The sequence below is a fragment of the Bombyx mandarina genome, chromosome 06 (genome assembly GCF_030267445.1).
Source record: "Bombyx mandarina strain Sakado chromosome 06, ASM3026744v2".
Taxonomy (NCBI): domain Eukaryota; kingdom Metazoa; phylum Arthropoda; class Insecta; order Lepidoptera; family Bombycidae; genus Bombyx; species Bombyx mandarina.
In genome coordinates, this window is record NC_143213.1 from 7,718,519 (window position 1) to 7,733,397 (window position 14,879).

The following is a 14,879-nucleotide window of genomic DNA, read 5'->3' on the forward strand; positions in this document are numbered from 1 at the left end:
GTAAAAAAAGCGAATTATAATAACATTTTTTTACTGAGTATGACCATTTATTTAAGTAATCAAATACAGTATGATACATTATTATTAATTATATTAGAATACTGCTGGTTTTTTGGTTACGATAACGATAATGGTTTCTTTCGAGATTTCTGTTGAGCAAAATATTCCATTATATCTTTAAAGTAAATTTTTTTAAAGATATCACTTTCTATGCCCTTAATTAACAAATTACTCAGCCGTTCTTGTAACCTTGTTGTTCGCAATTCATTTTTTATTCTCATAAGCTGCGAAAATGACCTCTCTCGACTACAATTGGTAACCAAATTGTCGGTTCTTCGGGTCCCCCTGACAATGGGGGCCCTGGGCACGGGCCCCGTGTGCCCTTATGGTAAAGACGGTATTGGATGTACCTACCTACCTACCTTAAAAGTTTTTTAAATTGAAAAAGTTACTACAAGATAATCTTTTATGAAAAAAAATTTGTTATGATTCACAGAATTAAATGGATTTATTTTTATTTATTGATTTTCCCCCCCTAGACTACACTAAATTAATTACCGTCAGCCTCAAAAAGCGCGAAGTTCATTTTCATGAAATTTAATGAAATTCATGAAGTCTGCACTCGATTAAGCTGGACTCTGACTTATTTACACAAGACTTACAAAAAGTGGTGTAGCATCTTAAGGTTCTAGAAAAATGTTGAAATAAATGTTAAACGTTGAAATTTTAAACCTTTTCGTTTTCTCTTCTCACTACTTTGTGAAGAGATTATTGCATTTCATCGCATCTAATTGTGTCAATGTTCGTCTCATTCCTTATTCAGTTTCTTTTAGTTTTCGTACAAAGAGCATTATTTTGGTCTTTTACTTCAAAGATTGCGCTTTATGTACTATAATCCTTTTGCCTTTCTACTTTGTCCTAACAAGTAAAGAAATTATTCAAAATGACATGCTACATAAATCAGTTAATTTTTAAATTATGTGTCTATTTTGTTGAGACAATAATATTAATGTAGCGGCAGTTTGAGGATTTATAAATTAATATAAAAATTACAGTAACATTTCGTGATAACTTTGTACTTACCGGCTTATTCCATAATTATATATGAACTTTGTAATGAAATTAAATAACCTACAGAATGGATGTAACGTGTGATATTTTTTCAAAAAGACTTATTATATCTGTTTTGTGGAATATAGGACTGCAAGCTGTTATTGCTGTTATGTTGGTGGGTTTCATACAAATTGACATTCTTCATCCCGTATCCTGGATATCGTCATCTATAAATGATGTATTTGGCTGGAAAATGAGCATAAATATCGTATTGCTTGGACTCGTGTCTTTTTTTCAGGCTTATATTTACGGCTGCTATTACGTAAAGCCACTACCAAAGTATTTTACCAGGTTTTCTATGTTCCTGAGTTTATTTTGTACTCAAAATATTGTATTTAGCATTCTGTACGCCCTGAGTGGCTATTTCACTATGAGTCTCTATTCTTCATTGGCAAAAAGTAATTTTAATACATTAAAGAAAATATGTGAGAATTATGATGGACAATGTCTCTTAGAACAAAGCTTATTCCTACAAATGGGTGGCATGTGGATGGGCCTATATTATTTTCTTAACGCTCATATATTCAGCCCCACAACCCTGACATTTCCACATATTTATCAAGATAAGTTTCAACAGATTAAATTAGCTATCCACAATATTTTGTCATGTGGTTTTAAAAACTCTATTATTCCTGTGGTTTATTATTGCATTTTTTATTACTTCTGGGGCCATAAACCAAGAAATGTAGTCAGCGATGTTTATGGTTTGTACTTGGAAGATAAACCTCTTGATAATATATTAAACTTGTTTGGATCTGGTATATGGATTGGACTTTGGTTTTACACCAGTTTATTTTTGATATCTGTGTATGCCATGAGAACTGTTTTCAATATAGTATTAACAGAGCCAATGAAGTTTCCAATAGAGTCTAGTAAAAAATTAACTTTGCACAAGGCAATTGCTCAGAAATCACAATTTAATGGGTATTTAGGGACACAAGATCTGAAAATTATGTCTCTGACTGACACAGTGAGAAGGAAAGAGATTTTCACACTATCACAACCAGGAGGACACCCTCGAAATTGGAATAACCTGCTACAAGAATGTTTGAAGATTGTAAATGATTTTAGCAAAGAATTGGATAGCATAAATGGTGATATGAAACCAGTTGAAATAGAAATGTTGCCAAAAAGACCAGGATCAAGCATCACACCAAAGTCTACATTGTATACCGGAAACTTGAGAAATATGGCATATTCTCCACAATTACATGAATTGAAAGAACACAATAAAAATAAAAGTGAAGATACTCTCATCAGTGCTATAAAAGAGGAGTTCAATATTCTAGTACAAAGAATTCGTCAAAAACCAGGCATTAGTTATTTATTTGGGGAGCTAACTGATACAAGATTAAAGTTCTTATTGATGCAAGCACAGCCAGTGATGTGGACTTGTGAGGGACTTGCTTTTATTGCAGCTGCATCACTGAAAGAAGACAAATATGGTGTTGTGCAAACTGATTTGCCAATTGTAATATCAACTTTAATCAATTTAAAACAAAACTTAGACAAATTAACAAAACCCGGTCTTGTCCCAAGGAAACACATCTTGAATGATTCTTTTGCCTTAAAAATGAAATCAGCTTTGTTATCTTCAGTAAAATTAAGCATTTATAAGATAGTGATAACTTTTTCGAAGTATATACATGAAATTCCATTAGATCCTGATGTGCAAATAGCAATACAACCTTTTTTAATATGTAAAGAAGCTTGATATTGTACAGAGTTTTTATACTTATCTCTTTATTAATTTAACAATTAACTACAGTGTATTATAATTCATTAAAATAAAACAATTCTTTCAAAACTAATGTTATATTGTCATGACATCAAATAAAACTTTTAAATTGATTACATGATACATTTTATTTTTAATGTAGATAGCCAGACCATTAGGTCACTTCACTGGTAGCATAGGTGTGCCGACAAGCTCACAGTCTGCTTGTGCAGTTTTTTTTTCAATATATAATTAAGTCATAATAGCACTAAAATGAAATGGTTCAAATGAAGTTAAGGTACAAATACAGCAGAAAATTTGTCATAATTCCACTGGCAAATGTCAGATGTAGCTGTAATGGTTTGAAGTGATCAGTTGGCAATTCTGTATCAACAGATAAGTAGGATACACTTATCGTTTAAAGTCCTATGCTTAGGCTTAACTGCTTTAGTGGAACTTTAGGCTTTAGCAGTTCGGCTTTAAAAGCCAGGGCGCCTAAATGTGAGCTGTCTGAATGAGTGTTTGCCAGTAAAATATGACTATACTTCTGCTCGCTCTAAGGTAAATCAGGCGCTTATAACGTAGTGATTACTTGCTCAGTGGCGCTTACTAGCAGCGTCACACTTTTTTTTACTTTATACCTACTATTTTATATTGTTTATAGTTAAAGTGCAAATGTCTATTGTTTTGCTTTATAGTTTATACTACAATGACTATGATGAGCTGTTTTTTTATTAATTTAAAGTAAAGTATCTTCATCTCTTAAGTCGCCACTTAGCAAAAGGGAACGCTGGCTGGCAGCTCCGAGTAGCGCGGTACGTTCAGCGGATGATGTTCCAGATTCATAACTTAGAGATGCTGGGAAACAATCGACTAATAAATAAACATAATTAATATAGTAACTAAAACTTATTATACAAAAAAAAATGCAAAGTCATCACATCGTTTACTCGATTTATTGAAATTAAAAATGTTAATATTTTTACTTCCTTTATTTATTGCATACGTGATACTTAGTCACATAAAAACGCGAAAATTAGATTATTAAAAATTATTCTCAAATTTCGCGGTTTTCCCATATTGTCGTCACTATGATATGACAGTGCCAATACCTACTTTAGCAGGTATAGATAATGCAATGTCTAATCTACTTGGTTGTTAAAATACTGCTTTAAATGGGAATTTTAAATAATATTTGTAAATTAAATTACAAATGTACTATTTGTATTACTCGTAGGTAATGAAATTTGTAAATTTTGCTTACTGTAAAACATTTATATTTGATGGCTGAAATTTAATAAATAAATAAAAAATCCAAGGTATATTATATATTATAGAAAAACGTAGTCATGTCTTATTAATGTTTCAAAAGTAACTGTTATTTACGCAAGTGTTATACACGTAATTGTGTAAATAGAAACTTATTTAGCACCTTTTTGATTTAATCAACAAACAGACGTTTATAGACAGAGAATAGAGAATGAAATAGAACACTTTTGAAATCGCATGTGAATTGCAAATTGTGGTTTTAGTAATTTAATACGGGTAACCCTCCTGTAACACGGTAGATACGTTACGGTACATAACTAGAAGTCAGTACGTAGAGTAATTTTTCTAAATGAAAAATCTCAACTATACCTCCATACATGTATTTTTTCCCCATTAAACATAGAAAAATAAGCAGTAAAATTTCGTTTATTCACATACATATATTGTGTGTTAATAGTACACAATATAATTTTCCAAATAATTTTAAACACAAAGCTTGTTATCGTGTTATCCCACAGGCGGGTAACAATTTTTCTAATGAAATACGTACTTCACAAATATTCACGATTTACTTCCACGGTGAAGGAAAAAACATCGTGTAATAAAAATCAAACTTGCAAAATTACAATTTGCGTAATTTCTGGTGGTAGGACCTCTTGTGAGTCCGCACGGGTAGGTACCATCATCCTGCCTATGTCTGCCGTGAAGCAGTAATGCGTTTCGGTTTGAAGGATGGGCAGCCGTTGTAACTATACTGAGACCTTAGAACTTATATCTCAAGGTGGGTGGCGCATTTACGTTATAGATGTCTATGGGCTCCAGTAACCACTTAACACCAAGTAGGCTGTGAGCTCGTCCACCCATCTAACCAATAAAAAAAAAGTATTTTAAGAGGGTTTTGGGCATTATTTTTTTTCGTGTTAAAGTCGGACCGTGTTGTAAAATACAATGTTATAGTAGGATTACCTACTATTAGTGTTGAAGATCGCTAATATGCTAATAATTGTGAAAGTTCATCTGAAACGTTATTTATGTAAATTAAATAAATAAATAAATCTTTCTTTTTTCCACGGGTGATCCCAAATGTGCGTTGTTTTATTAGTAATAAGAAAATAACTTAATATATATTTTCGAAGAATGAGCTAAATATGATGGACCAGGCGTAAGCGTTCCCGGTTATGTCGTTATATATGCGACTAGCCGACACCCGTCCGCTTCGCTGGGGCATTTAAAATGAATATTATTATTTCTCACACCCTCAAAGATTCTCATTATTCACGCCCCCGCAACTGGTGTAGGGAGTCCAACACTCATATAAATATTAGCCTATCCATTGAGTACATGTATTTTCTACATGGATACCAAGTTTCAAGTCAATCGGATACATGGTTCAGTAGTTATAACGGAACATCCGTAAAAACCACTGTAGATTTATATATTAGTATATAAGTATAGACTAGTGGCCCCGCAGTAGTTCGAGATTCGACTATACCTAATTATTTGAAATTATAAGTTTAAACATTATTATGGTTCTGTTGTCAAACACTATTATATTTCGATAATATAATCACAGTATTCGCCAAAACTGCACTATAGATCAATCATATTAAAAGACAAACAATATTAATCTAATTCGACCACAGACTTTAAACAATAACAAAAGGTTCTCAATTGACAATAAATAACTAATATGCATGCGTGTGTGCGTTAAATACATGGTAGGGTGTGTAATGTTTTTTTTAATTGATTTAATGTATTTTTTAAGCATAATAAAAAAAAATACATTCTGCACACCTCTATATTGTCTATAAGGTTGAGAAATTTGAAACTCCTCCGTCCGCGCAATTTTCGTAAAAAGGGGTACAAAGTTTTTGCTTCACGTATTAATATATAGATATAGATACGATGGAGAAGGAATAGAGGAAGAAGAAAGAAAGGTAGTTAGGTAGTGGTATATAATCGCGAGTACATACAAAGGGGAGATTACCGTCGGGGCTGGCGTGCGGCGTGGTGCTGGCGCTGCGGGGCGCCGCTCGGCACGTGCCGCCCGGGGACTCCGCCATGCTGGCCTGCAAGCTGTAGCTCTCCCTGGAATGCCTTCACGATTACGGTCATCATTCACTTCGTTCGGCTGCCTTGTAGTTGCGATGCATCGTTATATCGTAATATAATGTTACATTATAAGCATGTTTTATGTTGGATGATTAACATAATTTCTAATTTTTTATTTTATTTTTATCAATAAAAAAATCACAGTAAAATGTATATCCGGATAATTATTTTCTTTATACCTCGAATAGAACTAAAATTAATATTTTTATACTAAGGAACTTCGTTCCTATCCGGTGTCCCACGACGCCACAGATCTTTTTTACTTTTTTTATTGCTTATATAGATGGACGAGTTCACTGCCCACCTGGTGTTAAGTGGGTACCGGATCCCATAGACATCTACAACGTAAATGCCGCCACCCACCTTGAGACATGAGTTCTAAGGTCTCACTTTTTTTAACAGCACAAGGGTTACCCCGCCCTTCAAACCAAAACGCATTACTGCTCACGGTAGAAATACGCAGGATGGTGGTACCTACCCGTGCGAACTCACAAGACGTCCTACCATCAGTAATTACGCAATTATAATTTTTCGGGTTTTATTTTTATTACACGATGTTATTTCTTCGTCGTGGAAGTCAATCGTGAACATTTGTTTAAGTACGTATTACATTAGAAATATTGGTTACCAGCGGGATTCGAACACTGGTGTATCGCTAAATACGAATGCACCGGACGTCTTATCCTTTAGGCCACGATGACTTCAAATAGGTGAAAAGAGAGTTCTTTGGTCTTATTTAGTGCCACGATCGCACAAGCTATTTAGTATAATGTTAATAGAATATTCACGATTCCATGTTAATAAAAGAAAGGAGAGCATATCTGCAACATTCAATAACTAACATTCCTAATGTCATATTCCTTCGACTTGCCTGTATCCGGACGTAGAGGAAGTTTGCGAAGGTTCACTGTCACACGACGTATCCGGAAATGGTTGGGTTTGCAGTAACGGCGCAACGCTTAGCCGTCTCCCCTCGCCGGGAGATGAACCTTCGTCAGATTCCAGACGAGCCTGCTGGCATTAATAGCAGTCATCAACTTTTTGTTGCATGTTAAATCATACCATTTTACAGTTTCCACCGAGTTTATACGCGGAGCTTCTCAGTGGGTCGCGATTCCGATTCTGTGGTAGATTTGGCGAAGCACTGCTCTTGCTAGGGCGTCTGTTAGTAAAGTCTCTCAGCTTGAGCTCTGTGAGCTCGTCTGCCAATCAGGATGAAGTCAGAATAGCCCCTTGAGGCTACCGGCGATTAGGTATAAAAAACATATCAACTGTTAACATGCTAACTATTCATGATAACATTTTGTGGTTATGTTGCAGGGGCTCGACAAAAGTAAAGACTAGAAAATTTATTTTGGTGATAAATAGTAAACGGTCGACACTAGAAGATTAATTTTCATGAAAAATATAATTTGATCACACCACGAAACGAATATAGAAATTACGCAAAAAAATCAGAAACAATCCTTAAGGCGTTAAGATGACATATAATATCGACGCTTGAAAGGCAAACGTGACTAAGCGACAATGCGTGAGCTTTACAGTAGACTAATTTAAAGTTGAAATACCTGAAAACAAAATTTATTTTAACGAATCTAGCTGTAGTAGAATCTAGCTAGTAGCTTTAGGATTGAAATGATTTTAATTGACCTAGAAATATAATTTTTTTGCGCATCGAATATGGTTATTGCCTATCATTTATGTACAAAGTAGTTATTGTCGCTTAGTCACGTTTGCCTTTCAAGCGTCGATATGTAGAGGAAAAAATTGAGAAATACCGGCCGTTAACTAGGGGGTTGATAATAAAAGTCAAAAACCGTACTTACGGAACGGACCAAAATACATTGGGAGTGATGTGTATCGCACTGAACCGCTGCGAGGCGATGACGTCACGCTGTAGGCTCTAATACTCACGTCCGGCTTGGTGTGCCGGCTGCGGCGAAACTTGAATGTTTTTTTCGAAGGTCCGTGCGCCCGTTGCAGCCGAGGCCGGTCGTCGGGGCTGTCCGTGCCTCCTCCTCCCCGCGCTTCCCCGCACGATGTGTCTCCGGGCGACAGCGGCGAGAACGGACTGGACCCTTCGCCTTGCTCTGTTCATTCGAACACAAAGTTGTCAAGCCAACCTTAGTCGATGGGCGATTCAAACGGTTATGACGATTTGTAGGGTAGGTAGTAAAAAAGTTTTGTTAATGTGAACGCTGCCATCTTATACGAGAAATGACATCTGTCTCCTAGATTATATTTAGACGGAGTTTAATGTCCCAATATTGTCCTTGCTGTTTTACTGAATCACAATGCCATAAATACAATATCAGGTTACATATTTTTGTGGTTTTAATTGTTATTACATCATTTCCGTGTCGTCGAAAATAATATAATGAAACAAGGCGAGATAAACCCGTCAAAATTGATTTTGATTACAAACATTTACGACTTAGGAAAACTGGAGAAAATACTATCTTAGATTAAATTACAAATTTTGGGAATCATTATTTCGACTGTATCTCTTATTCGACGACTCACCCGACGTGAACTTCAGCTCGACGGAAGGAACGAACCGTAACTTGGCGGGTGCGCTTGTGTACGACGGTGTGCTCACCGCGAGCTTTGTATCGCTGCCGTAATTGTTGAGCGAACCTAAATGATTTCATAAATTTTGTGTGATATGTTCGAGAAAAAAAAAAAAAATTTTTAATAAACAAATAATAATATTGCAAAAAAAAAAGTGTGTGTGTCCGCTCCGACGCACGACTGGAGTTTACTGGATATAAAAAATTAAACGAAACAATACGAGAAATAGTTCTATATTACGACAACACGATACACTACAGATTATTAACAAATTAACGAGACACAAAACAAACGACTAACAAATATATGAAAATACAATAATGAGAGAAACGCGCGATCAGTACGAGGCTTTGTGGCGGACTGCCGGCGCAGCAGCCTGGCGTCACCTGCGATAACGCGGCCGCGCGTTGGCTCCTGATTGGCGCGCGCACGCATCACGCAATCAGGAGCCAATCAGGCGCATAACGCATTTCGTGTGACATGCTAGTACGATTTTGATTGGCGCGCGCACGCATCACGCAATCAGGAGCCAATCAGGCGCATAACGCATTTCGTGTGACATGCTAGTACGATTTTGATTGGCGCGCGCACGCATCACGCAATCAGGAGCCAATCAGGCGCATAACGCATTTCGTGTGACATGCTAGTACGATTTTGGTCCCCATAATTTTCATACCCCGGGCCTATATATGTAAATCGATTCTAAAGGAGTAAACTCCAATAATATTCAATGCTAGGTGATCAAGACTTGAGGTTTAACGGACAAAGAGAAAACCGAGCGGGTGTAATTACACGGTGTACCGACGAATGATGATCAAAATGTTATTGTTCGGAACTTGTTTAGGTATACACAATATTATCTTGAAAATGTCGTTAGCGAGATTCAGGTATCTGTCAAATATACTTGTAAATAGAAAGTTATTGTTCGAAGGCTCACCGAAATTGCGCTAGTGTAGGAAGTGGAAATGATATTATTATAAGTATAGCAGTTTTAAACAAAGTGAAGTATTTTGGATTGAAATGAAATGTGGCAGTTTATGGTGCTGTTTTTAAAATCTTTCCACTTGCTACTGTGGCGCCATCTTGATTGGCTCCATTTCCGCGGACACTTTTTAATACAATCAGCTTGTGATCCTTACTTGCGTTCTCCATAATTCCATGATGGCTACCACCACCTTAGATTTATAGTGCATTCAATGCCACATAAAGTTGTAAACCACATTTAGGCGTTGGCAACACCATATAAAATTAACATATCTTTACACTACACAATAATTGTCCATATCTATTAAAAGTGGTAATATATCTCTATATATACCTAATATTTATTTATTTATTAAGTTGCACCAACAAAGTGATCATCAATAAAAAACATTGACAAACTGACAAAAGTTCATGGCAGATGTCACCTCACTTATAGTTGCAATCGACAGTGCATTAACAACAAAAATAAAAATAGATTATATATAACTAAGATTTGATTACATTTGATTGATTGCTTAAGATTCATTTATATTTAATTGGGAGAGAGGGTAGTTGGACATCTGTCAGATCACACGCGTTTCGATTATTTTTAGTGTTTTTCCCGTTTTTTCTGTGTTTTTAAGAATTGTGTTGCCCTATTTTTGTTGGTGGTGGATTAGTTTAAGTTTCATTTAACTGGTAAGTGTATTTTTTATGTCAATGTCGTCCTCGGTGGGCGAAAACGTCCCGCCGGACAGAGGGGTCTTCTTTAGATTCAGAGATGGACGATCTTTCTCTAATGCTTAATTCTCCTGTAAAAGCTTCACAAAAACGCCCTGCGGAAGACGTATTAAGCGTCCCAGAAAAAAGATCAGCTCCACATTTACCGGCAGCTGCCTCTAACCAACATACCTACACCCGGCCAGGTTTTGATAATAATTCAGTTCTTAATTACTCTGAAACTGACTCTGGCCCTTTTGTTGTCCATGTATCTCGTTCAGATGGTGACTTTGCCCCAGTTTCGAACCACACCCGTACCCTTAAAATTGCTCAAATTATTTACAACGGTAAGATCTCAGGGATAGATGAAATTAAAAACATGGGTAGAAATAGGGCTGCTATTATTTTTAAAACATATAACGAAGCGAATTCATTTTTAACAAACCCATTACTTTCATCTAACAAATTGTCAGCAATTATTCCACGCTTTCAAGTTACCAGGATGGGTGTCGTGAGACAAATTCCTGTAGAGTGGTCTCTTGAGGACCTAGTCTCATGGATTGAGTGTCGGGCTGTTTCAACCACCGTCATTAAAGCCAGAAGAATGAATAAGAAAAAGAAAATAGATGGAAAAACAGTATGGGAACCGACGGGTACAGTTGTCCTCTCTTTTCTTGGGCAAGTTCTTCCTAAACATGTATATTGTTGCAGCGTTTCCCTCCCTGTAAACATATATACTCTTCCCACTATTCAGTGTTTAAAGTGTTGTCGTTTTGGGCACATTCGTGATCAATGTCGATCGCAAGCCCGCTGCTCTCGATGCGCAGGCCCCCATGAAGGTAATTCTTGTAGTGTTCCAGAAAATAACATAACCTGCTTGTTCTGCTCTGGTTGTCATCCCGCCTCTGACCCGAAATGCCCCGAACATGCCCGTCAAAGATCAATTAAGATGGTTATGTTTGAAGAAAATATTAGTTTTATTGAGGCAGCTCGCAGATTTCCTTCAGTCCGCACCTCCTATGCCGATGTTGCCAATTCTTCTCTTCCCCAAAAACCTATCTTCCTGAGCCGATCAGCTCCATCTTCGAATACCCTCCCGTCTTCCTCCCCCTCATCTTCTCGTCATACTCCGTCAACTTCATACAAAAAAACTGTTTTTATTGAAAAATCGTCTAAACCAATACTTTCCAAGTCTTATGATCGTCATGCTCACAACGATATTATTAGCCCTCCTAACTCTTGTTTACCCAATGGTTGTGCTCTTAGCACTCCCACCCCCTGTGCCCCTGCTACAAATGATAATCTCGCGGAATTAATGTCAATGCTGCTTCTAAATATTTTATCAAAATTCAATGATATACTACCGAACAACGTCTTGATTCAGATTCACGCTTTAATCTCTAGTCTCGTCAACTCTCAACCAAAGCATAATGACGAAGGTCCTACAATGGAACTGTCGTAGTATCAGAAATAAAAAACAAGAAATAATTTATCTATCTAATCAATATAACCCTGTCCTCTTTGCTGTTGCGGAGTCATGGTTGAGACCGGATACTCTGCTTAGGGTGCCCGGGTTCTCGTGTCTCCGCGATGACAGAGACGACGGCTGGGCAGGAACTGCTATCTTGGTCAGAAGAAATATATCTTTTTCTCGCATTACCCTTCCTCTTCATTCCTCAGCAATTAACATTGTGGCAGTTCGCTGCTTTAACATCACAGTGGTCTCAGTGTACATCCCTCACCCTAATAGTAACCTTATTCAAGAATTTTCGACACTCTTAACCTCTCTTCCATGTCCTCTCTTAGTCTTAGGAGATTTTAATATACGCCATACAATGTGGGGTTCTGAGTTATGTGACTCAAATTCCTCATTATTTCTTGATAAACTTGATGAATTAAATTTGTGTCTACTTAATGATGGAACTCCCACCCGTAGAGTATCCCCATCCCAAAGTCCAAGTGCCCCAGACCTGTCCTTGTCCTCTCCCTCTTTAGTTAACTCGATTTCTTGGTCTGTTCTGTCTAACTCCCATGGCAGTGATCATCTTCCAATATTACTAACTCTAGCCGATTCTTCCATCCCATCTTCAATTCCATATGAACCCCTTTTGAAATTCAGACTTAACAAGGCCGACTGGCAAAAGTATTCATCTTTAGTTCAAAATAATCTTGAATCTCTTCCTGATGCAACTGATGAAAATACTCTATTTTTGTACCTAGAATTTTGTTCCATTTTATCCTCCGCTGCCGAACTAACCATTCCCTTAAAGAATTCAGCTTCAAATAAAATTCCCTCACCAGCATGGTGGGATGCTGAATACTCCCAAATAGTCCAAAAACGCAAGGAGGCTGAGTCTGAATTTTCTAAAATTCTCTCTTTAGAGAATTTCCTAGAATTTCAGAAAATTTCGGCCATCTCTAAAAGATTTTTGCGACAAAAGAAATCTCTTGCTTGGCGTAATTTTTGCGAGTCTCTCTCCCCAAGAACTCCTGCCTCCTTGATTTGGAAAAAAATAAAAGCATTTCGTAAATCCCAATCTGATAATAATATTAATTCTAATTCCTTGTCTTGGCTTCCTGATTTTATCTCCAAACTCTGCCCATCCTTTGTGCCTTTTAAACCTTGTCCCTTAATTCCCTCCTCCGCCTCTAATGACCCCATGAATTCCAGCTTGTCATTTGCAGAACTATGCTGTGTTCTTGACAACCTCCGAGATTCAGCCCCAGGTATAGATGGCTTCCCGTACTCTTTTATAAAAAAAATATCTGACTCTTCTAAAAAAATCTTTCTAAATCTTTTAAATCATATATTTCTCTCCAGTTCTATTCCAGTCTCATGGAAAACTCAATTGATAATCCCAATTCTAAAACCAGGCAAGGATCCAGCTCAATCTTGTTCATATAGACCTATTGCTCTCTCGAGTGTGCTAGCTAAAATTATGGAACATTTCTTCGATCAATAATAGTACTAGATTACGGATCAGGAACAAAAATAAGACGCTCCAGTGGCCACGTTTGCAGACACGAAAACATGTTCATTTCTTAGAAAAAAGTTTAATAATGTTAACGACTTCAGTTTATTATAAACCTTAAAACTTAAACATAAAGTTTAATTACCATTGCAAAATATATGTATTTAGGTCCTTTCGTCAGAAAAAGAATATTATGGAATAAATTTAAAATGTCACTTGAACATAAAAAGTCATCAGTACAAAAATATTTATTCTAAAATGATACTTAAAGCCTAATTTATAAGGTTAAAAATATTTGTTTAAAATTTCGTGCTTATTGTATTGTGGAACTAGATGTAGTTCTTGGTATTACATTTCAATGCTCAGAACACAGTAAGTATTGAAAGACATAGAGTTGCAGAATATACATATTTGTTTTAGGTTTGTTTTGTATGGTCGCAACTATTTTTGACCGATTCAAAAAGGTAGTAGATAATATTTTACATTGCCGCTATTACAACAAATAGGTGATAAAAAATAAAATTGAATAAAGTAAAAAAAATATGAAAGGAAACACGAAACATGTTTTCCACGTATTCTTTATACAGAAGTAATTAAAACAATAATGTAGGTTTAATTAACTTTAAACAGATTCAGTTTGTTATAAAGCTGTCTTTTAGAAGTCATTTTTATATGAGCGGTTTCTTTTTTACAAATATAATGTAATCTTATATCAATGAATTTTTCTATAATCAGTTTAATTTAGGCTTATTTTATGGCTGTGTTCGTTTCCCCCAGAAAACAAATCCTTTTCAGCATATACGCTTAAAATATTTACACATACATATAAAGTTTTTTTAATACTTTTTTGCATTGATTTGCCACCATCATTGAACAATTCTAGAATTTTTATAAGAGTTCTATATTTCTTCTCCTCTTTCTTTCGCGACAATATATATCCATTGTGCACAGCGACAAGGGGCTACTAGGAAATCTACAAACAAAAATAACATTATAAAATAACAAAACTACTCTATGCATTCCCTGTCCAAGAATAGGTGATGTTTGTTACAATAGTTGGTGCCTTGTTGCAAACATTGGCCAAACAATTACAATATTCGTAAATTGTCTTTTATTTACAATATAATTGTGTTTATTATTTTATGAAAAACACTTAATAATATAAATTTACCAAAAAAAGATATTCCTTCCAAAACCTTGGTGTTACGGTGGTTTTTTACTCAGTTTTTGAACGCGCATTGCAGCGTTTTGACGTCTTAGTGTTGGCTATGATTGGACCATACTAATTTGAAATAAGACCACAAATTTATTTGTGGTCTTATTTTTCGGGCCGCTTTTGAAGCGCTAATCGCGAATCTAGTAGTATTATTGATCGAAGGAACATTTGATAAAAAATCGTCTAGAATGGATAGTTGAAAACAGGTCTATTCTCCCTAATAGTC

General features: G+C 36.0%; 3 protein-coding genes across 6 annotated transcripts in view; 1 reads left to right on the forward strand and 2 right to left on the reverse strand.

Annotated features, from left to right (window-relative positions):
* Window positions 1–14,879, reverse strand: part of Yip1d1 (Yip1 domain-containing 1) — a 46,674-nt gene that overhangs the window by 25,972 nt on the left and 5,823 nt on the right.
* Window positions 1,008–2,967, forward strand: Ndc1 (Nuclear division cycle 1). Its single transcript, XM_089728281.1, has 2 exons — window positions 1,008–1,228; window positions 1,352–2,967. The coding sequence occupies exons 1-2, from the start codon at window positions 1,139–1,141 to the stop codon at window positions 2,825–2,827; spliced, it is 1,566 nt and encodes a 521-aa protein (XP_089584407.1). The 5' UTR covers window positions 1,008–1,138; the 3' UTR covers window positions 2,828–2,967.
* unc80 (unc80, NALCN channel complex subunit) overlaps window positions 2,913–14,879 on the reverse strand; it is a 61,508-nt gene continuing 49,541 nt past the window's right edge. For all 4 annotated transcript variants that reach the window (XM_089728277.1, XM_089728278.1, XM_089728276.1 and 1 more), the window contains 5 exons: window positions 8,735–8,848; window positions 8,126–8,301; window positions 7,083–7,222; window positions 6,087–6,196; window positions 2,913–3,688 (listed from right to left, as the gene is read on the reverse strand). In XM_089728277.1, the coding sequence (XP_089584403.1) occupies window positions 3,570–3,688; window positions 6,087–6,196; window positions 7,083–7,222; window positions 8,126–8,301; window positions 8,735–8,848 (659 nt within the window). In that variant the 3' untranslated portion in view covers window positions 2,913–3,569. The remainder of the gene's footprint in view (window positions 3,689–6,086; window positions 6,197–7,082; window positions 7,223–8,125; window positions 8,302–8,734; window positions 8,849–14,879) is intronic.

Coding starts and splice junctions, on each gene's coding strand:
- Ndc1 (XM_089728281.1), top strand. CDS start 1,139: ATGGATGTAACGTGTGATATTTTTTCAAAAAGACTTATTATATCTGTT. Junction 1,229..1,351: donor CTGTTATTGCTGTTATGTTG/GTGGGTTTCATA, acceptor TCTTTTTTTCAG/GCTTATATTTACGGCTGCTA.